The 23,496-nt window shown below is 53.1% G+C and overlaps 7 protein-coding genes across 7 annotated transcripts in view; 3 read left to right on the forward strand and 4 right to left on the reverse strand.

Moving 5' to 3' along the window:
- Positions 1 to 630, reverse strand: part of SETTUDRAFT_100397 (uncharacterized protein) — a gene marked incomplete at both ends in the record, with an annotated part of 3,032 nt that extends 2,402 nt beyond the window's left edge. The window contains one exon of the mRNA XM_008033467.1: positions 338 to 630. Coding sequence (XP_008031658.1) covers positions 338 to 630 — 293 coding nt within the window. The remainder of the gene's footprint in view (positions 1 to 337) is intronic.
- Positions 631 to 1,995: 1,365 nt separating this feature from the next.
- Positions 1,996 to 3,178, forward strand: SETTUDRAFT_158084 (uncharacterized protein; the record flags this gene model as incomplete). Its single annotated transcript, XM_008033468.1, has 3 exons — positions 1,996 to 2,130; positions 2,209 to 2,980; positions 3,045 to 3,178. The coding sequence occupies 3 exons, from the start codon at positions 1,996 to 1,998 to the stop codon at positions 3,176 to 3,178; spliced, it is 1,041 nt and encodes a 346-aa protein (XP_008031659.1).
- Positions 3,179 to 3,495: 317 nt separating this feature from the next.
- On the reverse strand, positions 3,496 to 4,665 carry SETTUDRAFT_99669 (uncharacterized protein; the record flags this gene model as incomplete). The annotated part of the gene is made up of 1 exon (XM_008033469.1): positions 3,496 to 4,665. The coding sequence occupies one exon, from the start codon at positions 4,663 to 4,665 to the stop codon at positions 3,496 to 3,498; it is 1,170 nt and encodes a 389-aa protein (XP_008031660.1).
- Positions 4,666 to 5,399: 734 nt separating this feature from the next.
- On the forward strand, positions 5,400 to 6,592 carry SETTUDRAFT_100917 (uncharacterized protein; the record flags this gene model as incomplete). The annotated part of the gene is made up of 2 exons (XM_008033470.1): positions 5,400 to 5,959; positions 6,049 to 6,592. 2 exons carry the CDS (start codon positions 5,400 to 5,402, stop codon positions 6,590 to 6,592), a joined length of 1,104 nt encoding a protein of 367 aa, XP_008031661.1.
- A 127-nt stretch (positions 6,593 to 6,719) lies between these two features.
- SETTUDRAFT_158087 (uncharacterized protein) lies at positions 6,720 to 8,425 on the reverse strand (the record flags this gene model as incomplete). The annotated part of the gene is made up of 4 exons (XM_008033471.1): positions 6,720 to 6,894; positions 6,957 to 7,135; positions 7,211 to 8,320; positions 8,375 to 8,425. 4 exons carry the CDS (start codon positions 8,423 to 8,425, stop codon positions 6,720 to 6,722), a joined length of 1,515 nt encoding a protein of 504 aa, XP_008031662.1.
- Positions 8,426 to 9,169: 744 nt separating this feature from the next.
- SETTUDRAFT_174734 (uncharacterized protein) lies at positions 9,170 to 18,011 on the forward strand (the record flags this gene model as incomplete). The annotated part of the gene is made up of 4 exons (XM_008033472.1): positions 9,170 to 10,151; positions 10,215 to 14,911; positions 14,962 to 15,776; positions 15,836 to 18,011. 4 exons carry the CDS (start codon positions 9,170 to 9,172, stop codon positions 18,009 to 18,011), a joined length of 8,670 nt encoding a protein of 2,889 aa, XP_008031663.1.
- A 1,345-nt stretch (positions 18,012 to 19,356) lies between these two features.
- Positions 19,357 to 20,513, reverse strand: SETTUDRAFT_36026 (uncharacterized protein; the record flags this gene model as incomplete). The annotated part of the gene is made up of 5 exons (XM_008033083.1): positions 19,357 to 19,518; positions 19,567 to 19,688; positions 19,747 to 19,850; positions 19,904 to 20,108; positions 20,168 to 20,513. The coding sequence occupies 5 exons, from the start codon at positions 20,511 to 20,513 to the stop codon at positions 19,357 to 19,359; spliced, it is 939 nt and encodes a 312-aa protein (XP_008031274.1).
- Positions 20,514 to 23,496: the final 2,983 nt, after the last annotated feature.

A 23,496-nucleotide genomic window follows, 5' to 3' on the forward strand; every position in this document is an offset into this window, starting at 1 on the left:
TATTTTTGTATTTTTGTTGTTTTATTTGGTGTTTTTAATTGTTTTTGGTTTCGTTTGGTAGTCTCCCTATTAGTCATCGGGGCGGTCTGTGCGTTCTCGAAGATTTTCGCATTTCGAACACGTCGCAAGAATACCGACAATACCCCTCTAGCACCTCAACGAGAGGGCTGCACACATTAGAGGTGGCGTAAATCGGTTTCTCGCGACGTGTTACCCCTATATCTGATAGAAAATTGACGAGTTTTGATGAAAGATTTCTGCTTAAAAGTTGGTGTGTGTGAGTCCCCTAGCTTAGGGTTTTTGAAAAGATAATAAGACGACGAGCAAGTTGACGCACAATGCCTTTGGATAATCCCATTCCTGTCGGAGTGCTGCACACGCAGCCTCGTTTTGCGCGACAGAGCCATACCCCCCGGGCCGACATACAGCCGCCTGAGGAACGGTTTGCAGCAGACGTCTCTGGAGCGTGTCGTTGAATTGGCTCCACACCTGCCGAGAGGGCCAAGCAGCATCACCCGGAATGGCTTTGCAACTGCTGGGCGTTGGGTCGTGTGCTCGCTGGTCTAACCCCGTAGCTGCATAAACGCCGGGCGCCAGCACAAGAAGCAGCTTGGTCGCCAAAGGAAACATTGGGGTTGGGTGTGGTGAATGAACTGGAAACAAGAAAAGAGAGACGGATCCGACACCCCTTGTCTGTGAATGCACGAGAGGGGAGCCTTATCCACCCACTGAGCCTTTTTATGTACAGCCAAGTAGTTGGTTAGAGGACCCCCTTTTTTTCACTCGTATCTTCCTGCAGCTGTGCGAATCTCATTGCCATCATGCCTGCTATTGGCTAAGCGTCGTGTGGAGGCTGATTAGTCGATAGTGGCTGAGAATCCTTTTCTCGGCGATGAGGGAGATTCCGTGTCGGTGTCAATTGCCTTGTTTGGACATGGTTAGAGTTGTTGTACGAAAAGGCAAACAGACTCTAATGCGCAGATTCATCTCTATGTACGTTGCCGTCAGTGATCTGGCCAAGGAAGCTTGCTGGGGTGTAAGCTATCCAGCCTTTATTAGTCTGGATCTTCCGCGCTAGGCGAGAAATTACCTGTTGTATTCATTGCATGACATGCATGTACGAAGATGGCGCGTCGCTGCAATAACCATGTGGATGAGGTGAGTGTCAATAGGGGATGAGGGTAGGACTCTCCCTGAACTGGGAACGTCGCAAAGCGGGAGAAATCAAATTACCGAGTGAACTGCTGCAGACAGCGTAAGTGTGCTACGCATCAGTGCGATTTGCCCTAGTCTGCTTGGATCATAATCTGGTGTTGAAAAGAATAAGATTTTTACGACAGTAATTCCCCAAGTTTAAATTTAAGTCATAGACCCAAGTAAGTTGTGAATATGGAAAGGGCGGTAAGGAGGTAAGAGGTTGCTAGTAGATATTTCAGAGGGGTCGTAGAAAATCTTTCACCTACCTCAGTCTTAAAGTATCATGTATTATGGAACGATACTTGCATTATTGTTCACATCTAAAATATTACCCTGATAAATTTTCCATCAATATATGCTTTGCCATAGGCCCATCCAGCGCCAGAATCCACTACGTTATTAGCAGCTAGCGTGAGTACTTGCTAGTGTCAAGGATACTGCAGGGTTTCAGAAAGAAAGGCGAGAAAACCCCGATTATCCTCTGCGAGACGCGTGTAGATGCAACAACAGATCATGCAAAGCCCCACAAAAACGGCAATACCCGCTCGGAACCTGCGCTCCGTAATCCTGCGCTGACAGTCGGAGCCAACTGCTGTATTGAGAAAAGGAAACGAGAAAGCATGACAAACGAATAAGGCGAGTCGTAAGTTTGGCTGTTCAAAGGAAGACAGATTGGCCAAGTAAGTAAGTAGAGGGAGGACATAAAGAATGTTTTTAGACAAATACTCTATGGATGAGTTCTGTCGGTGTTCTTCGAACAAACGGAAATTTTGTCGTCTCCTGCGCAAACGTCGAAACATGGCGCCAGCAAAAGCTCCAAGCCACGCGAAGAGGCCCGAGGTTGGCTCGCAGTCCATATCGAGCATGTGGACACAAATGTTTCCTCCCAAGCCGACGTACACCGAAGACCAAGTGCCGGATCTGAGTGGCAAGGTATGCAGCAGCGCAGAAGGAGGAGAGTCCTGGCAAGGCAGTAGTGTAAAAAAAAACACGTGATAACGTTCACAACAGGTCTTCATTGTCACGGGGGCCAGCTCAGGCGTGGGCAAAGAGACGGCGAGGATTCTGTATTCCAAGAACGCAAAGGTGTACATGGCTGTGCGGCCTGGGACAAAGGCGTCGGCGGCGGTGGCGGAGATGCAGGGGGCGGCGCCGCAGTCATCGGGTTCGCTTGTTGTTTTGCCGGTAGATCTGGCAGACCTGAGTGCGGTGAAGACGGCAGCAGAGGAGTTTGTCGCGTGTGAAAGCAGTCTCCACGGACTCATCAACAACGCAGCCGTGCAGGCGCTCGACGACACGAACGGCGAGGCTCGCACAGCGCAGGGCCACGAGGTGCACATGGGAGTCAATGTGCTAGCACCCTTTCTGCTTACCCGGCTCCTCAGAGGCGTGCTGGCGGAAACGGCGCGCCGGGAACCGCCCGGTACCGTGCGCATCGTGTGGGTATCGTCCATGGGGACTGAGACGATTGGAGAAAAGGGCCGTGGACTGTCTGCTGACTACGTCGACTACTGGCCGCTCATGTCGCCACTCGAGCGGTATGGACTGAGCAAGGCTGGTAATTGGCTGCACGGGGTCGAGTGTGCTAAGCGGTATGCCGATGACGGCATTTTGAGTTTTCCCATCAACCCCGGCCACTTGAGATCAGATTTGTATCGGCAGGGGGGAATGCTGCTCAAGTTTGCATTGCGGCCTGTGTTGTTTCCGCCCCTATATGGAGCTTACGTTGAGCTATTTGCCGCCTTGTCGCCTGCGTTAAGCATCAAAGATTCGGGGGCCTGGAGTAAGTACCTGCGGCACTTGTGGCTTCGCTGATTGCTGACATTCTCTCTTTCCCACCCATGTAGTTGTTCCGTGGGGTAGGCTGTATCCTATCCGCAGCGATTTACTAAATGCGACCAAAAGTGAAGCGGAGCAAGGCAATGGTCATGCGAAGGCGTTTTGGGAGTGGAGCGAGGAGCAGGTCAAGGCGTTTCTGTAGACGTTTTTTGCACTTATGTGGCTTGTATTCTTCAGTTGCGGCCTATGTGGTGGCCATTTGACCGAGACGACGTTGTTTGGGTGTGCTTGGCGTTAGTGTGCCAGGGCTCGACTCGTCAAGGTAATGCCGAGCAATGGTTTGCGTACTTGATCCTGTTTCAACCCTTTGTGAGCCTGGTAGGCGATAGGGGCTTGTTGAATTTAGTACCATTAGTCAGATTTTCTATCAATTTTGAAAAACAACAAAGTATCATAAGTTAATTCAACCCTCGTCTATGCGCGTCCATATCATACCTACACATTACACTGGTCACGTGGTCAGGAGCCGTCGACGAGCGGAGTAAAGCACAGGTCCAGGTTCCCAATGTGCCACGACATGCAGTCATGAACACGGTCCGGGAAGGAGCCGTGGTCAAAGTCGGGTGCAAAGCTTACGCTGTATCGTGACAGGGTTTCGGCGAGCACAAGGCGCATCTCCATAAGGGCGAGAGGTCGGCCTATACAGCTGTGCGGACCCATGGAAAAGGGCGCATAGCCTGACGCGTCTTTCACAAGGCTGGGATCTGAGTGCCAGCGTTCAGGGCGAAAGCTGGCCGCGTCTACATAGAGGGTTTCGGAGCGGCCGATGGCGTATTGCGAGGAGAAGACGGTCATGTCGCCTGGAATAAAGTTACCAGCTACGGTAATGCCTTCGGGCGGTGTGATGCGCAAGATGGTCGAGGCAGGCGGATGCAGGCGCAACGTCTCGCTGATGACGGCGTTGAGGTAGGGGGCAGCGTCGCGGAGCTGGTGGTCAGCGTAGGCGGCGTTGGCGCGCCGAAGCGGCTGCAGCTCTTTTCGAACATGGAGCACATGCTGGGGGTGCTTGGCGAGGTAGAACAGAGCAAAGGCCAGAGTCGCGGCCACGGTGTCGCTGCCGGCGACGATGATGAAGCGGCAGTCATTGCGAAGGGCGGACAGGTCGCGATGGAGCGGCGGCTGTTGCTCGTAGTGAGCGATCAAGGGCGCTATGAGGCTTGGCCGCTTGGCGCGCTCGACGTCGGCCATCAGCATCAGCCGGTCGAGATGATGGTAGCAAAAGGCCAGGAAGCCCGTCGTGGCCTCGGTGGGCACGAGCGACTGGCCCACGTCGACCAGCAGGCGCATCAGCCATACGGGCAGCCGGCGGCCCATGATGGACAGGCCCTGGACGAGCTGCTCGACGGCGGCGTGCATGGTGGCACTCTGCAGCATGCCAAAGTCGCTCCCCAGGCCCACGTCGCCCATGACATCAAAGGCAAAGGCCTCTGCCAGCCGGGCCGCGTCGACGGGCTCGCCATGGGCGCGGGCCAGACGGGCCAGCAGCTGGTCGACATAGACGGCGACGCGGGTTTCGTATGCGCGGAGTGCCTTGTCGCCAAAGCCTCTGCTCCATAGCCGGCGACGGGCAGCATGGAGGCCGCGGTCGCGCGTGGCAATGCCGCGGTTGGGCTGCTCGAGGTCGTACATGGCCGCCTTTCGACAGCGGCTGCCGGGCGCATGGAGGGCGGCGACGGCCTGGGGATGGGTGAGCATCAGCGTCGAGGATCCGACGCGCACGCAGTCGCCGTAGGTGGCGCTGAGATGGGCGCTGAAACGGTGCATGTCATGGCCGCCGAGCTGCAGGGAGAGCCAGAGGTCGCTGATGCGCGCCGCAAAGGGGCCGGGGAAGCGGTTGAGCGGGTGAAGGAAGACGCGGTATGTCAGGACGCTGGCGTAGAGGCCGGCCAGGAAACTCGCCCACATGGCCAGTGCCCAGCACAGACATGGCGATAATCGCCACTCTTCTTTTGCGCCATATCCTCGCAACACGGCCGCGCCCCCCACGCCCACAACGCCCGTCGCCAGCCATCGCGCCCCGCTGCCATGGTGCTCGCCTCGCCCGAAGTAGCCGACGTGTGCTGCCACGCCTGCCGCCGCCGCCGTCGCCCCGTGTGCCAGCTGCAGCGCCATGGTCGAAAAAGATGGGAGTGATGGACGAGCGAAGCAATCGATGTGCTGCCGACTTGACGCGACTCGACTCTGTTCTGCTCTACTCTACTTATCTCTGCACCGCGTCTCACCCCCCCAAGCGTCTTCGCATCTTCGCTTTCGGTTTCCTAGACCGGCTGGCCATGCTCGACGCCCACGGCGCCTCCCTCGTCGTCCATAAATACCCCCCCACAAACGGTTAGATTGCAACCCACTGCCTTTCACTGCCCACGATGCTCCCCACGCACGGCCAGACTGCCGTCATCCAGTCCAAGACACACGCCACGGCCCCCCGTCTCCCACTCACCGTCGCCCATGGCCGCCCTCTGCCGCCCTTGCCCTCACCGCACCATGTGCGTATACGCGTGCTGGCCGTTGGCCTGAACCCAACCGACCACAAGATGGTGACCCACTTCTTCATGCAGGACAATACTGCCGGGTGCGACTTCTGTGGTATTATCGTCGAGGCCGGACACGAATCGGTGCTAAGTCCAGGTCTCCGGGTTTGTGGCGCTGACTTCCCCTACCGACCCAGCAATCCCTACAATGGCGCCTTTGCGGAATACGCCATAGCCGATGCACGCCATCTGCTGCGCATTCCGGACTCTGTCTCTGACCTCCAGGCCGCTGCCATAGGTGCCATTGGCTGGGGCACCGTTGCCTTGGCCATGTCTGACCCCACGGCCTTGAACCTGCCCGGACTGCCCTCGAAGCCAGATGCACGAAACATCCCCGTCTTGGTCTATGGTGGTGCCACCGCGACGGGCATCATGGCTATCCAGATGCTGAAGCAGTGAGTAGTATGCCTCGTCTACCCTCATGCTCCTTACACTCGCTCCCATCACGGCACTGACGAACCATGCTGACTTTGGGCCCAAACAGATCAGGCTACGCACCTATTGCAGTTTGCTCGCCCCAGTCTGCGTCTTTCTGCATTAGTCTCGGTGCCATTGGCACAGCGTCTTACACCTCACCAACTTGCGCCCAGGACATCAAGGCACTTGCAAAGGGGCAGAATATCAAACATGCCCTTGACTGCATTGCTGACCCCGAGTCGACTGCCACGTGTCTAGCCTCTCTTGCACGTCTCGGCGCCCGCTATGCCTGCCTTGAAGCCGTGCCCGATGCCTGGCTCACTCGCCGATCAGTCGCCGTCAAGGTCGTCATGGGCTTTGAGGGTCAGAATTTCGACGTTGATCTCGGTCATCCAGTCTACTCGCGCAAGGCGAATCCAGCCCTGCACGCTGTCGCTGCCACATGGGCTGCTGAGCTGCAGCCATTGTTGGACGCCGGACACCTCAAGACTCAGCCCCTCGAAGAGATTCAAGGTCGTTTCGAAGGTGTCATCAAAGCATTGGAAATGTTACAAGACGGGCATATCAAGGGTAAAAAAGCTAGTTGTGACTATTTCTCAATAGAACGCTGAATCAAGGGGCATCTCGATCGCTACGCGAACAAGGGACTGCGCAGCCATGTTGAGTGGGAACATTGACAGTGCTTGGCCAAAATAACAAAGCTATACAAGTTCGCTGGCCTGTCACAAGCACACATGCTCATTCTGCCACGCCCTCTTTCGCAACTGGTTTCAGATGCACAAATAGCCCCGGTTTGTCCCACACCAGGTATGCCTTCTGGTTGTCCATCCAACCCTCGCTCTTCTCCGTGCCTTGGATATCAAAGTTCCATAAGAATCGAGCAAGAATGTAACGCATCTCCGCATAGGCCAAGCTGGTCCAACATTAGCATACCTGTCTTTGGCCACCACAACAGGGCAGAAAGGCTCGACCTACTTCATGGCGATACAGGCACGCGGGCCGTAAGAAAAGGGGTGAAATCCTTCGCGACGGTCCTCGTCAAACTCGGCGGGGCGCTGGCCATCAGGTAGCCAGCGCTCAGGATGAAATTCATCTGCATGCTTCCAGTATGCTTCGCTGCGGTACAAGACACGGTGTGGAATCCCGAGAACGGTCTGTATTCGTCACATGGGTCAGCAGTCTAATACGCCTCCTGAGAACAATCACACATCCGAGAGAGAAAAACTCACATTGTCGGGAATGTGCTCGCCGAGGATCGTGTTGCCACCAGCAGGAGTAGTGCGCCACATCGTGTTGGGGCCCGGAGGGTAGTATCTCATCGCTTCTTCGATAAACGCGCCCATGTACGTCAGCTGAGCGACGCTTCGCATGTTGATGTCTTGCTCCTCCGCAAAAACGGTATGCAGTTCTTCGACAAGGCGTTGTTTGACGTCTGGTCTGGTGGTCAGTATGTACGCCATACCCGTGAGGCTGCTGGAAGTCGTCTCTGCGCCTCCACCGGTGAGCAATATGGCGTTTTTGAAAATCTCTTCCTTGGTCATGTACAGAGTGGTGCTCCGCCTTGCTGTCATGATTTCCAGAAAGTCATGGCGCGGTGTTGTTAGCGTCAATCTGCGCTCGACGACTTGGCGTAGGAGAACGACGTGTCGCTTGAAATCGCGATACAACTGGAGCGTCGTCTTGATGGGCAGAAAAAGGTAGAAGAAAGGTATACGCCTGCACAGCAGGATTATGTGCGTGACGTAGATGTTTGCAAAGACAAGTTGCTGCCACGGGTGCAACATGGAGTTTTCCAAACACCCAAACGGCTCACCAAACGACAAGTCACCAATCAGGTCGAACGTGCAGTACGTGAACCATTCGAGCATGTTGACTGTTGATTTCCCTTGGTCACAAAGGCCGTGCAGCTTGCTCAGAAACAAATCGACATGGCCCTGGATCAAAGGCTCTTGCTCGCACATGGCGCTGTAGGTGAAGCCCGGCGCCATGACGCGACGCATGCGACCATGATCGCCCAAGCTGGCGCCTACCATGTCATGAGCATCCGGGCTACAATACCACGTTGGCTTTGGATTCTCTTTGCGTTTGGCCGGCACGTAACGACCATATATGTCTTCCCACGCCTCTGGGGTAGCATAAGACAATTCCTTCGGTGCAATGCGGACGATAGGACCGTAAATGGCGTGCAACTGACGGATTTTGTTATGCCATTTGCCCGACATGTACCAGAATCCGTAAGGAATTGACGACGCAGCAAAGAGTTTGGGTCCAGGGAACTTTTTAAGTGGATGAAAGAATATATTCCTGATGGGACGGAAAATGAATATGTACCCCAAAAGCTTGGCTGGGTGGTTAGACTACCGTTCTCTCTACACATGTTTGAAACTACGTACCAGGGCTGTTGTGATGGATACGGTGCATCGCCAGTTCGCACCAGACACCATCATGGCAACGTTCTGAAAGCTGAGCATGATGTTGACCTTGGAGAGACCCGCCACGCGAATAAGGAGATGTGATACCACAAAGGTGAAGTTTATGTTCACAGAGTTGAGACGAGCTAAACAAGCCCATTTGTTAGTAACACCATCTACAGTACAATAACAAGCCGAAATGGCAGCTCTCCAAATACAGTCAGACCTCGGAGCTAAATGTAAGTAGATCTCGTCTCGTTTCACGATCGCTTGGAATAGATATCATATCCTACATTGCTGACACCCAATCGTGATTGCTGGAATCGGCATGACTTGCTTAAATAAGGAATTGACACCGTATCTCGATCGTGCTTAGCAGAAAGGCAATCGAGCGACTAGACGGGCTGATTCGTATGTATGGCTTGAGACTTTTTAGCTGCTGCTATGCCGCGGTTAGCGCGCTTAGTAGACAAGGGTAGAGCTGCACCCTTCCACGAGGCCAAGTGGTAGTGCGATAGTGTCAGGCTTGGTACCATTTCTGCACAAAACTCGCGATCGGTAGAGATTTTAATCCTACGTACTAATCGGCTGCATTAATGTCACAATAGAGGACTACATATCTAGTATCAGACTCCAATATCACGGCTTCATCGATGTTCTGAGCGCTACAACTCTCTCTCTCTCAACGCCACCACTCTTTAAGCAACTTCAACCTTGCTGTCTTCCACCACTCCATCTTTTCGGCATCAGTTCGGTTTCTTTTTCAAGATACCCCTCATGTCTCCAAAGGCCCCCGCCCACGAGCCCATAGCTATCATTGGTAGTGGCTGCCGATTTGCAGGTGGAGCAAACTCACCTTCTAAGCTGTGGGATCTTCTCCAGAACCCCAAAGACATACGCAGCAACATTACCGACAAGAGGTTTAATGCCAATGGCTTCTATCACCCAGACGGCTCACATCATGGACACATGAATGTTCTGCAGTCATATCTGTTGGAAGAAGACACGCGTGTTTTCGACGCCGAGTTCTTTGGTATCAATCCTGTTGAGGCCAAAGCCATGAATCTACAGCAAAGACTACTCCTAGAAGTCGTTTATGAGTCGATTGAATCAGCGGGACTGAGTCTCGACCGAATGCGAGGAAGTGATACTGCTGTCTTTGCGGGTCTCATGTGCGGCGATTACGAGGCCATGATGCTTCGAGACCTAGACCAGGCGCCGACGCATTTCGCTACAGGCACGTCGCGTGCCGTCATGTCGAATCGCGTGTCGTACTTTTTTGATTGGCGCGGCCCATCCGTCACAATAGACACGGCGTGCTCGTCAAGTCTGGTCGCTGTCCACCAGGCTATCCAGGCACTGCGGTCAGGAGACAGCCACACTGCCGTGTCATGCGGTTCTAATCTCATCTTTGGGCCGGAAATGTATGTCATTGAAAGCAAGCTGAAGATGCTTTCGCCCGACAGTCTCAGCCGCATGTGGGATAAAGATGCGAATGGCTACGCGCGTGGTGAAGGCGTAACTGCCGTCGTCCTCAAAACGCTCAGCCAGGCCCTTGCAGACAATGACAGAATCGAAGCTGTCATCCGTGAGACGGGTGTGAACTCGGATGGAGCCACGCCTGGAATCACAATGCCTAGCGCCAGTGCGCAGCGAGATTTGATACATAGCGTTTACAAGAAGGCTGGTCTTGATCTTACATGTCCAGAGGATCTTCCTCAGGTCATTGAAGCGCACGGCACTTGGACGCCAGCTGGAGGTAATTCATCTCCACGATGCCACATACGTTGAGAGTAAATTGCTGACCCAATCGACTTCTTAGATCCCATTGAAGCCGAAGCTCTCAGCACAGCATTCTTCGGTAACGCAGGGAAGACAAAAACCCCAATCTACACGGGCTCCATTAAAACTGTACTTGGCCATACAGAAGGCTCAGCCGGTATCGCAGGATTGCTGAAAGTTACGCAAGCCATGCAGAACTCTACCATACCGGCAAACCTTTGGTTCCGACAACTCAACCCCAAGTTGGAGCCGTACTACGGCAATCTCCAGATCCCTATCCAGGCTCTCCCGTGGCCGGGAATGTCTAAAGGACGTGGCAAGCGTGCTAGTATCAACAACTTCGGTTTTGGAGGCACCAATGCACATGCCATTGTGGAAAGCTATGAGCCAGAGGAACAAAAGACGATTGAGGAGACACCCGCTGCTGCTTCGGTATCAACACCGTTTGTCTTCTCGGCTGCTTCGGCAGAGTCTCTTCGCTCTAACCTCGCCGCCTACGCGAGCCATCTGGATGCCAATCCCCAGATTAGCGCGCGCGATCTGGCGTACACATTACGTGAACGCAGATCTGTACTTCCTTTCCGCATCGCATTTCCAGACACGACTGTAGAGAGCCTGACGTCCAGCATTGTAGCCCGATTAGCAGAGCCTGGTAGTGAGAGCATTGGCGTACGCACATGGGCGGCGAACAAGGGTGGACGCTCACGGCTCTTGGGGGTTTTCACCGGTCAAGGAGCGCAATACGCTCAAATGGGTGCAGAGCTAGTCATCCAAACTGTTCTTGCCCGACAGATACTTGAGAAGCTCGAGAGTTACCTTTCCGAGCTCCCAGAAGGTGACCGCCCAAGTTGGTCTCTGCAGGCTGAGTTGCTTGCCGACGCGTCCGTGTCTCGGGTTGGAGAAGCGGCCATTTCACAGCCTCTTTGCACAGCAGTGCAAATCATCTTGGTCGATCTCCTGCGGTCGGCTCATGTGCAGTTTGACACTGTCGTTGGCCACTCAAGTGGCGAGATAGCAGCTGCATACGCGGCTGGATACCTCAGCGCACGCGATGCCCTCCTCGTTGCCTACTTCAGAGGGCTTCATTGCAAGCTTGCAGCTAGCCCGAACGGAAATATCAAAGGCTCTATGCTTGCTGCTGGCACGTCAATGGAAGACGCCACGGAGCTGTGCCAAGATGAGGAGTTCCTGGGGCGCGTTAGCGTCGCAGCGAGCAATTCGTCGTCCAGTGTGACGTTGAGTGGCGACGAGGATGCTATTGCTGAGATTGCGGCGGTTCTGGAAGACGAGAACAAGTTCAACCGCCGTCTCAAGGTGGATACGGCCTATCACTCAAGCCACATGTTGCCTTGCTTCGACCCCTATGTCGCTTCGTTGAGACGCGCGGGTGTGAAGGCGCTGCCAGGCAATGGCCAATGTACCTGGATCTCCAGTGTCTACGAGGGCCGCCCTATCGATCCATCTACCGACGAGCTCAGCGACGTCTACTGGGCACAGAACATGACGAAGCCTGTTCTCTTCTCCCAGGCTGTCCAGGCAGCCGTTGGAGCAGCCCAAGGCGCTGAGCCTCCTACTGCAGTGCTAGAAGTTGGCCCGCATGCCGCTCTCGCCGGACCAACCAAGCAAAACATCCAAGAGGTACTTCAGAAAGAAATCCCGCACCATGGAACCCTTGTTCGTGGGGGTAATGCCATGACTGCATTTTCAAGCTGTCTTGGCTTCCTCTGGACTCGTCTTGACACAGCATCAATCGACCTCGGCGCTTGCGAGGCCGCTCTCTCTGGCAACAAGCAGCAGTTTACCGTCTTGGGAAATCTACCCAGTTACCAATGGAAACATGAATCTGCTTACTGGGCTGAATCCAGAAAGTCGCGGCACATGCGCTTGCGTGCTCACTCATTCCACCAGCTTCTTGGAGACGTGTCTCCGGACAGCGCTCCGCATATCATGCGTTGGAAGAACGTGCTCAAGCCAAGAGAGATGGCCTGGCTCGAGGGACATCAGGTGCAGAACCAGGTCGTGCTACCGGCTGCTTCATACGTGTCTACAGCTATCGAGGCCTCGAAATTTCTCGCTGGCGGCAAGAACATCCAGCTCATCGAGCTGAGCAATTTCCACATTCACAACGCCATCACGTTCGACCAGTCCGACGTCGGTATCGAAGTGCATATTGAAATCTCCAACATTTCGGTCCAAGGAAGCCAGGTCCATGCCAACTTCACCTATTCTGCCGCGTTGGGAGACGAGACGAGCGAGCTCGCCCTCGCAGCGAATGGCCAACTCAAGGTTCTCCTGGTCGACGGGACGCCGGACCTTTCACTCTTCCCGCAACGCCAGACACCGCCGCCTCACATGATTCCAGTGCAGCCGAGCCGTTTGTACAATTTCATGAAGGGTCTAGAGTACGACTTCTCAGGCGCGTTCCAGTCGCTGACCAAGCTCGAGCGAAAGCTGGGAAGCGCAACGTGTCTGGCTCAAAAGGCAAAGGCACTGGTCCCGGATGCAGATGAGCTGCTCGTGCATCCTATCGACTTGGATGCCGCATTCCAGTCAGTTATGCTAGCTTACAGCTACCCAGGCGATGACCAGCTACGCCTGTTGCACCTGCCAACCAGTATAGCCAAGCTGCGCGTCAATCCCAGCGTTCTCGCGTCCCAGCAATATACTGCAAGCAGCATGACAGTGATCGATTCCACGTGCACGACAGCGGACCGGGCGGAGCCTGGAGAGGGATTCTCGGGCAGTGTCGATATGTACGCTCCAGGCTTCGACCATGCCGCTGTCCAGGTCGACCAGGTGAAATTCAAGCCTGTTGGCTCGGACGCCAGCAACGACCGCGACGTCTTTTACAAGATGCACTGGGTCCCTAGCGCGCCTGATGGAATGCTCGCTGCGGCCGATGTGCCCATACGCAAACAGGACCACGATCTCATGTTCGTTCTGAGCCGTATTGCCGCGTATTACTTGCGCCAGTTCGACGAGCAGCTTCCCGAGGACGATCCTGCGCGTTCAACAAGCCCGTTGTGTCACTACATGAATTACGCGCGACACATGACGAATCTCCTCAAGACGGGGCAGCACAAATGGGCACATTTGGAGTGGCTGAACGATGCAGAGCAGGATGTATTGGATGACATCGCGGCCAAGGGCTTCATGGACAACTCCGATGTCAAGATCATGTTACTGGTTGGTGCCACGATGCCCCGCGTCTTCAGAGGCGAGACGACCATGCTAGAGCATTTCCGAACCTCGGGTCTGCTTGACGAGTACTACTCCAACGGGTTCGGTACCAAGCAATCCACTCTCTGGGTCGCCAGCATCCTTAAACAACTGACAGACCGCAACCCGCATCTTAACATGCTCGAGATTGGGGCTGGAACTGGCAGCGCAACTAAGACGATTCTCCACTCTGTTGGGCATGACTTTGGCAGCTACACGTTCACCGATATCTCGTCTAGTTTCTTTGAAAACGCTGCTGAGACGTTTGCCGAGTGGCAGGATAGTATGGTCTTTAAGGTATGCAATGCGGAGATCGGTCCTGTTCAGCAAGGCTTCGAGGCTGGCACCTACGACGTCGTCATTGCATTCATGGTTGTTCACGCGTGCGCGAAACTAGACGAGGCGGTCGCCAACCTGCGCAAATTGCTCAAGCCCGGTGGTCTGTTGGTGCTTGGAGAGGGAGCCAGCGATGGCGCCATGCAAGCTGGAGCGGGTTTCATCTTTGGGACGCTGCCAGGCTGGTGGCGCGGTGTGGATGAAGGGCGCACGCTTTCGCCGCTGGTAAATGCATCGCAGTGGGATGCTATTCTCAAGGGCTCGGGCTTTTCGGGCATCGACACCATGTCGCCTCCAACGCTTTTCGACGCTTTTGGTATTACGCTCTTTGTATCCACCGCTGTGGATGATCGCATCCAGTTTGCTCGCGATCCTCTTGCGAATACAAAGGATACCGTGTACGACACCGTCGTTGTCGTTGGAGGGCGCACGCCATCTATCGCTAAGCTCTCTCAGGGCGTCCAGGCGGCATTGGCCCCATTGGCGAAGCAGGTCTTGCCATATACCTCACTAGAAGACCTGGATGAGAAGGTATTTGACGGTGATGCGGTCATTGTCAGTCTTGTAGATCTTGAGGCTCCAGTTTTCAAGGAAATTACATCGGAGAGATGGTACAAGTTCAGGAAGCTGTTTGAGACGAGACGAGAGATTCTGTGGCTTACGAGCGGCCGTCTGGAGGACGATCCATACTGCAATATGACGGTCGGCTTTGGCCGGTCTGCAATGCACGAGGAAGAGACGCTTCGAGTCCAATACGTAGACGTGGCGAATGTTGACGAACTCGACGCTCAAAAGGTGGCACAGTATCTTGTTCGCTTCACCTCGGCTCGTTTGGATGACAAGGAAATTCTTTACACCAAGGAGCCTGAAGTCATCATTGACGCCTCGGGACAAGAGCTGGTTCCGCGTTTGTTCACCATTCAGGACGCCAATAACCGGCTCAACTCCACGACGCGGCCGATTTTCGATCAGGTGGGTATCAGCAAGAACGTCGTCAAGTTGGAGTACGGCAAAGACGGTGCCAACTTCCAACAGCTATCGCGATACGAATTAACAGAGACAACGTCTACCCAGGGTGAACTTACTGAGCTGCGCCTTACCCACTCCACGGCATCTGCAATCAGATGCCCAACTGGCTACCATTACCTCTTTTTATTGGATATGACACTTTCGGGGCTCAGCGTCTCGCTTTGACCAGCTCCCTGGCTTCTGTACTGCGCACTCCACTCGAGTCGACCATCTTGTGCAACCGATCTGGCATGCCAGAAGCTGATTACCTTGAACTGATTGGTGCTGAGCTCAGTGCCCTAGCGATTATGGATTCCCTGCTCATGGGCCAAAAGCTAGTCATGCACAATGCTCCGGATTCTATCATTCGAGCTGTTCTCGCCCACGCCGCATCCAAGGGCGTGCAAGTAACTCTCACAGTGGACTCGCTGGGTACAACCGTGTCGCCAGCCGTCGCCCCGCAGACTCAGGTACCAATGTTCCCCGCACGCTCGGATATCGAGGCTATCCTGCCGTCTGACCTTGTATGCTTTGTCGACTTCTCGGCTTCGAGCCAGGCTGAAAATGTGGCAATGATGACTTCGTGTCTTCCTTCTTATTGCCGGAAGGAGGACCTGAGCACCATCTTCTCGAAACACGGAGTGGATACTGGTGCCCCCAAGGCTATGGTAGGACAGCTTCTGGCAAGGGCTGTCAGCATGGCCAAGGGACGCGACGTATCGACTTCAGCTACACCACTGAGCCTCGAGGCACTTGCTCAAGGAGAGCGCCACACAGACGTTCTGACAACCATTGAATGGACAGGATCGTGCACTACAATTCCTGCACGTGTCACCCGATTCGAATCGAACCAGCTGTTCAAGTCTGACAAGACATATTGGCTCGTCGGGTTATCTGGCGCGCTGGGCATCTCTCTATGCGACTGGATGATTGAGAGAGGCGTGCGCTATCTTGTTCTGACGAGCCGGAATCCAAAGATTGACCCACGCTGGATCGAAGACCACGAACGGAATGGCGTTGTCATCAAGATCTTGTTATGGTATGTTGTTTACCTGCTTCTTCTCACTAAATCACGTTTTGCTAACACATGCAATGCAGTGACGTGACTGATGAAAAAGCCATCAGCAATGTCCATGCGCAGATTGTCTTGACGCTTCCTCCTATTGTTGGGCTCTTGAACGGCGCCATGGTGCTGAGAGACGTGTCGGTGCGCAACATGGAGTTTGACCAAGTCACCGATGTTATCAGGCCAAAGGTGCTTGGCAGTGTCCATCTCGATCGCATCTTTTACAACATTGATCTCGACTTCTTCGTGCTCTTGTCTTCAATCAACTGCGTCATTGGAAACGTCGGGCAGGCCAACTACGCTGCGGCCAACATGGGCATGATTGGTGTTGCAGGCAACCGGCGCAAGCGTGGTCTGCGCTCCTCCGTGGTCAATGTCGGTGCCATTATCGGTGTTGGCTACATTACACAGTCGGATCGCCAGCTCGATGTGACGGTAGCAAAGACGGCTATGATGCATTTGTCCGAGCAAGACTTCCACCAGATCTTTGCCGAGTGCATGGAGGCAGGGCATCTCGACAACCCCAATGGCCCGGAGATATCGACTGGGCTACTCCAGATCACTCCAGACACCATCGACATTCCCCCATGGTACTCGGACCCGAAATTCTCTCGTTTCCGTGTCTACAAGTCTGGCGGTAATGGCGACAAGTCGGAAGCGGCAAACTCGGCATCAACACAGGAGCTCTTGCTCGAGTGCCGCTCGCAGGCCGATGTTATAAATGTGATTAAGCGGGCATATTGCGCGCAGCTGCGCAAGATGCTGCAGATATCCACCGTCGACGACGACCTGATGATGATGCGAGGCATGGATCTTGGCTTTGATTCTTTGCTTTCCGTCGACGTGCGCTCGTGGTTCCTCAAGAACTTCCGCGTTAGTATCCCGGTCCTCAAGATCATGGCGAATGACGTTCGCATGTCCAGTTTGGTCGAGTTGGCTGCCGAAGGCATGCCCGCAGAGCTGGTGCCACAGATTCAGCAAGCCAGTGTCGTCGACACTCGCCCTTTGACACCCGATAACGAGAAGGGCGACCTGTCGACCCAAGGCAGCAACGTTGATACGATGAGCACCCGCGCTACTTCACCCGACCCCCTGCGCGCTGAGACTCCTGACACAGACTCCAAGGCCAGATTTGACAGTTCTCCAACGGTGGACTGGGACTTTGAGACCACGCCGCCTGAGCCCTTTACTCTGGACGGGCTCAGCGATGCTCCTCAACCAAAGGAGAACCCAGAGGTCGTCGTCCTGACTGGCTGCAGTGGTCTTCTCGGCCACCATCTTCTCAACACGCTTGTGGCTCAATCTTCAATCCGCAAGATCATCTGTCTTGCCGTCCGACGCCTCAGCTCGCGCATCGAAAGTGGAGAGATCCCCGCGCCCAACGACCGCATCGTCTACTACGAAGGCGATCTCACGTCTACTTATTTCGACCTCGACGTTGCTACCTGGACTTCTATCTTCCGCGAAGCCGACGCCGTCATACACAACGGCTCAGACACGTCACATTTGAAGTACTACTCTGCACTGAAGCGCGCAAACGTCGACTCAACCAAACAACTCGTCTCTACATGTCTCCAGCGCATGATCCCACTCCACTACGTCTCGTCAGCAGGCGTAGCCCTCTTCGCCGAGCTCGACGCCTTCCCGCCCGTTTCCTGCACGCAGACAGGCAAGACGCCGCCAGTCGACGGCATGCACGGCTACATGTGCGGCAAATGGACGTGCGAGAAGATGCTGGAGCGCGTGCATGCAAAACACGGCTTGCCCATTGTCATCCAGCGGCCCTCGACCATCATCCGCCACGGCCACGACGCTACCGTCGAGCGCGCGGGTTTCGACTGGGTCAACTCGCTGCTGCACTATGCTCACAAGACGCAGGCCGTCCCGCGCGTCGAATACAACGCCGGCGCTTTCGATCTCGTGTCCGTCGAAACTTGCTGCGAGGATATCCTGCGCGAGTTGATGGTCCGCAGCGGGCGACAAGGTATCATGTATGTGAATAACGTGGGCGACGTCGTGATTCCCATGGCGAGCATGGCGGATGTGGGATTGAGTGCCCGAGGCAAAAAGTACAAGGTGTTGCCCATGCACGAGTGGACTGCTGTCGTTGTAAAGGCGGGTATGCATCCTGCTGTTGCGGCGTTGATTGAGACGTTTGATGAGCCGGGGGTGGAAAAGTACCCTGTGCTGCTGAAGTCTGGGGTGTAGTGATTTTGCTGAATAATAGAGCCAGCTGGAATGGTTTGTGTTTTGTGTTGTTATGGCGTTGGGGGGGGGGGGGAATGTAGAGTAGTGTATAGACTTTTTTGAGATATTAATACTAATTTGATTTGATATTCGGTTTCAAGAGCCCTCGTGTCTGGTTTTTTTTTCAATGCAAAGTTGGCTGGACTCAAGGCTGCTTCATTTGCATTCCCGGCTTTTGTAGGATGTTGCATAGCCTCTGACATCTTTTTCCAAAACGTCGCGTAAGATCCAATTGCTCTTCAAACCAGCGAGTTTATTAAGCAAATCTGGGATTGTATATGTCGCTCATCTCGATGTACAGCGTACCCCTTTTCACTGTATTTTTCCTCCGATGCTTCTGCGCGAATTCGATGTCGTTGTCGACTGGATTAGATTGTATTGTTAGCTGATACTTGGAGTGTCCCCTGCGCGATTGAACTTGGGATTGAACTGCTCGTATTGACTCTGGTAAAGTGGCGGTTCTAGACACAGACCTCAGTTGTTGATACATGCCAGCCTTTTGTTAGATGTACATTTGGCTTGAAGATTCATCGGCTGATAAGATTGAAGAAGAAGAATTTTCGTCGACGAGATGGAGTTCTGACAGGATATCTACCTCTCTGTAGGGATACTCTTTGAAAAGATCATATGGACTGGAAACACCGGAATAGAAATAGCCTCAGTGTACTGGGATATTGTATCTGTAAATAAGTCGCCTCCGTTTTCATCGTACTGGTGTAGTGGGGTACCGTCGACGAGGATGTCGACCTTGAGGTTGGGGCAGCGGGAAGAGCAGCCATGGTCGATGCTGAAGTGGGTGTCGTGTAGGCGGATGAAATAATTGATAGTAAGAGATTACGTATCAAGGAACGCTTCAAGGCACCTGAAAATGAATTATGGGCAGGCCAAAGTGAGAGAAGTTACTAGTTGAAGGAAACTAGACTAAATACCGGACAAGGTAAGGTACAAGTCGCGAGAGATGAGTCTACCCTTTCTCGTCAGAAAAGCCGTGGCCAATAATCCACTCTCAAGCATTCCCGACATCGATGGTGAACTCAAATTAGCATACCACCCAGATGTGCTCGAATAGAAGCCTCAGTCTTGGCTATGTGCATGACGCACGTGGAAATGCCTGGCCGCGTACAATACCACCGCAAAAAACCAAAGTCGATCAAAACATCGATGCAAGTAAAGAGCTCGGGAAACTACACACTAAGGAAACTCCATAGAGTAATCTCAATCTTCATGAGCTTCTCATGTGAAGCGTTGGATCAGAATTAGTGGTGACTGAGTGGCCATATGACGGATGGGAGTCGATAGGACTGCTTCAATCAAGCACAATGACTTCTTGATCAACTCGGCGACGCTTGCATGGGCGGGACTCAAGCACAGCCACTTCGTCGTCGATATCGTTGTTTACGAAACGCTCGCTATTGATGTCGGGCTTGGTCGCTGTCTCTTGCTTGACAAGTTTACTCCCAGCTTCTCGCTAATGCTGGTTCAGTAATTGCACAGCGGAACATATGCACATACATACCTGTCTCATGCGTCGCAATAGCTCCCTCAGCTCTTCTTCATTCAGTTCCTCCTCAGGCCTCTCTTCCAAGGGGACTGAAAGGCTCTCGTCAGGCGGAACAATGCGAAGCGCTTTCAAACTCGCTGTTCGTTCGACATCCGCGTCAGTACGTGCAGTGATGGGTGCAACATTGTCACTCACCAAGAGACCGGTATTTGAAGTGGAAGGTCGCGAATGGTTTCTTATCTATCGGGACCCATGTGTATATCTCCCGTCCGACGTGCGCTTTTTGTGGTTTAGATAAACTTTGTATTTGATTAGCTGTGCCAATCAGTGATTTCTCTGTCGATGTGCATACATTGCTTGATGCGATAGTGCAACTCCTTTGAGCGCTTTTTCCGGGATCTCTTTAAATTTTGTGAGTTGAGGTGCCGGCGAGTTTTGCTCAGCGGCTGCCTTTTTCCCGATTTTGATGAACTGCAGCGATATGGTAATGCATCCTTTTTCACTGAGAGAATTTTTCAAAGCTGCAACATTCGGGAGTGGCCCACGAGCTTCTTCCACTGCAAGGATGTGTCAGTAGCCAATGCAAGAAAGCAGTTGTCCTAGTTGTAGTAGTTACCCATATTCAATTCGGCAAAGCAGAATTTCTGCTCGACCCATTGTCCATTTTGCTGCCATTTAGTCCTATCGCCTTTCAACACTAAACCATAGAGGCCGTTCCATGATTGTACCCATCCATTCAAGTATTTCCCGTCAATAACAAGGCACATCTTAACATCATGGTGAGTGGGAAATGGATGCTTGAACTTGGCTGTCACGGCGAACTCAGCACCTGATTGAGCCTCGATGTATTTCGTGACTGTGTTGGGTGCGGAATCCTCATCGCCGTCGTCGTACTCCTGGAGAGGCGAATCATTGACCGTGACTGCAACTTCCAATCCGGGGTAGTTGGTATCGATCGCCATGTTGTCTTCTTGAAGTGTTGATGTAAGTGAAGTTAGTCCGGCTATTTGACAAGCCTAGAAACTCCCAGGGTTGAGCAGCAACTATACAATGGCACTATCGCGTCAATGGCAAAGACGGCAGTAGTCAGGTACCTTTTGTAGTTGTGAGTTGGCTGGTGGGGTTACAAGTGTTGGTGCGATTTGGCAGACAAAACAGCAAGTTGTATCAGAAATGAGAGTGACTGGTGAGAGTCGCGGTGGTGGTAAGCCATACTGCATGCGGTAAAGCGTGGCCGTTGGGCGCGTGTTTGCGGAAGGAGCGATGAATGCCAAGAAGTACCTCTGTCTATGTATGTAGCCTAAACGTGTCTTACCTTGGGCTATACCCTATACGTATAGCGTCCTTCACTCAGGAGTAGGAAAGCACAGCATAGCAGTCGTTATAGTCCAAGTCTGCGCGTGACGTACCCACTGTATACATCCTCTCTCTAAGCCGGCTCCGCCTTCACCATACAGCGTACCAGCCCAATATACAAGTGACAACCACACTGCCCGATTCTCATAACATAATCCCAACCCTACTCTTTATCCAGAACGGGTATAACAGGAAAGATACCGATAGACAGTGCAGGACATTTGGTCGGCGCATCACCATATGCCTGACAGCTGAACCCAGCACCACCGAGAGCACACTATATATCAATCTTGTCAGCATTCTTGCATGCCAACATAGTAACTTATACAGACAGTCTCCTATATACCTTGCCCTCACCACACGGAAATAATGATAGGTATCTGTGCCTCGAGCTACTATACAGTGTACAGCACCACAAACCTATCATCCTCAATTACGAACTGAACTTGCGTGACATTGGATTATGATTATGCATGTAGGTTTCCACTGACACCCGCACAACCACCACCTTTCTTTTATGCAGCTGACATCTTGCAGGAGCGCGGAGATGGGGAGAGTGAAGAGGAACAAGGGTGATTGGATTCATGGGTTTGTGATTAGATTTTACATACAGAATCCTATGTAGTCTCGAGTGTGTGTTCAGCGAGAAATGCAAAGGTATAATGTGCTTTGTGGAGCGGTATGCAGATGAAGTCTGTGGTTTGCTTTGCAAAGAGGCATTTATATTGTGATAGAGGGTGGAGAGAACATCAAGTAGGTAAATGCGGTTGCTCGGCGCTTTGCGAGCGGAGCCTTGGTATGCCTTGATTCCAAGCACAGCATATGAGACGTGGTGGATAGAAGGCTACTGGGTAGTAAGAGCTTATTCAATGTCTTGGTGTGCCATGACTTGGAAATCTCCTCTTCTATCAATCTAGTAGATGGTGCCATGACTATCGCTCTCCAATTACACTTCCGTAATACTGAACTCTGCAGTGTCCCGACACTAGATAAACCTTGCGTTGATCATGGAGATGCAATGAGCCTTTGAGATTGTGCAAAAGTGTGTATGCATGAGCCAGTTGCAACATAGTGGTGGTTGGTGAATCGAGTTCTCATTCTTGCATATTGGTGCTGGGTTGAGTCTGGAATGATCAAGGTAGCCATGGCAGTCCATCATTGCTGCACTGCAACAACCAAAAAAATAGTTTTCATGTAGTGCTGAATGTTATGAGATGTAGTATCACCAGCAAGCAATGCGCTAGACATTCTAGGGTTTGAAAAAGCCATGTGCGAAATACGACATATCCAAAGCCGAGTTTTTGTACACCTCAATCCAACTAATATTCGCTATGACACTTTGAGCCCATTGACACTACAAGCGATACCGAGTGTCATGGACTGTCGTACGTAAGCAGCATCCATGTGCAGGTATCCGATAAATTGCAGAATTCGATGATTTGCAAAATTCGATAAACAGTAATTTCCACAACGTCTGCATTTGGCAATGCCCAGGATGCAATGACGTTGAGGATTCGCCACACTAGGGTATAAACATAGAACATGTACTTGAAAATATGTATAGTCCAGCACCAAGTGACCCCCACAATCCAAGTGGAGAGAGAGAGAGCAAGAGAGCCACAGCGGGACCAGTTCTGTATCCGCTCGTTCCCTGATAAAGATATGCTTCCACAACAGGCACAGGCATAACGCTGTTATTTCCACCAGTCATGCGCTATGACGATGGGTGTCAGGGACCCAGAACACCAAGCCAGCAGCCATGGGGCTTGCAGACCCTGACGCGATGCCGCGCGTAGCGAACTCGGCGAGGTGCATACATGGACTGGACATGGCTGTTTGCAGGCTGCGTAATGCAAGCCTAGGTTTTCTCTTTCTCTTCCATGGTCCTGTCATAGACCCATAGGGCGCACGCAGCTAAACCTCGCATCGAGTCATTAGCTCCACCAAGCTGGGAACAAGCAAGCATTCCAAAAGAAAGAAGAAGAAGAAGAAAAAAAGAGGGTTTTCCCCCGCGCCGCGGAAGGCCGGGTCAGACGTCGTGGTTGCATAGGCGCGCGTCATGTAGCGTTGAGCATGGCAGACTGGGGAGCATGAGTTTGGAGAGCGATTGGAGGAATGCATGGTGGATAGTGTCGGGTACCTGTATTCCGGCGCGACTAACTTTGGGTGTATGTAGGTGTATAGACGAGCAAGCGAGTGTGCTTTGACGCGGGCAGGCCCAAGACGGACTATTCGTCATAGGTGTTTCAAGCGGGTAGGGCCAGTGGAAAAGCAAAAACAACAACAACAACAACAACAACAAACAAGCGTGGATTCATGCATCGGGGGGGATTCCAAGCAGCGTCTATGGACCCTTGGGCGAAGGTCATCCTGTATAGACTGCAGACGATGCGAAACCCTATCTCGCAGGTTGCTCGGCCCATGCGGAACTCAGCCAATGGCGGCGGGGGCCATGACAAGGGCGCTAGCCTGCATGGGGTATAGCGCCGCTCCTCGGAACACGGCAGCCGGCGTCTCTTCGTGTGCCCACACCCACACAGCTACGCCAATACACGAGAACAAAGGGACCCTGCCGAACCTTGGACGATA

This window comes from Exserohilum turcica, assembly GCF_000359705.1.
Source record: "Exserohilum turcica Et28A unplaced genomic scaffold SETTUscaffold_9, whole genome shotgun sequence".
NCBI classification, from domain to species: Eukaryota; Fungi; Ascomycota; class Dothideomycetes; order Pleosporales; family Pleosporaceae; genus Exserohilum; species Exserohilum turcicum.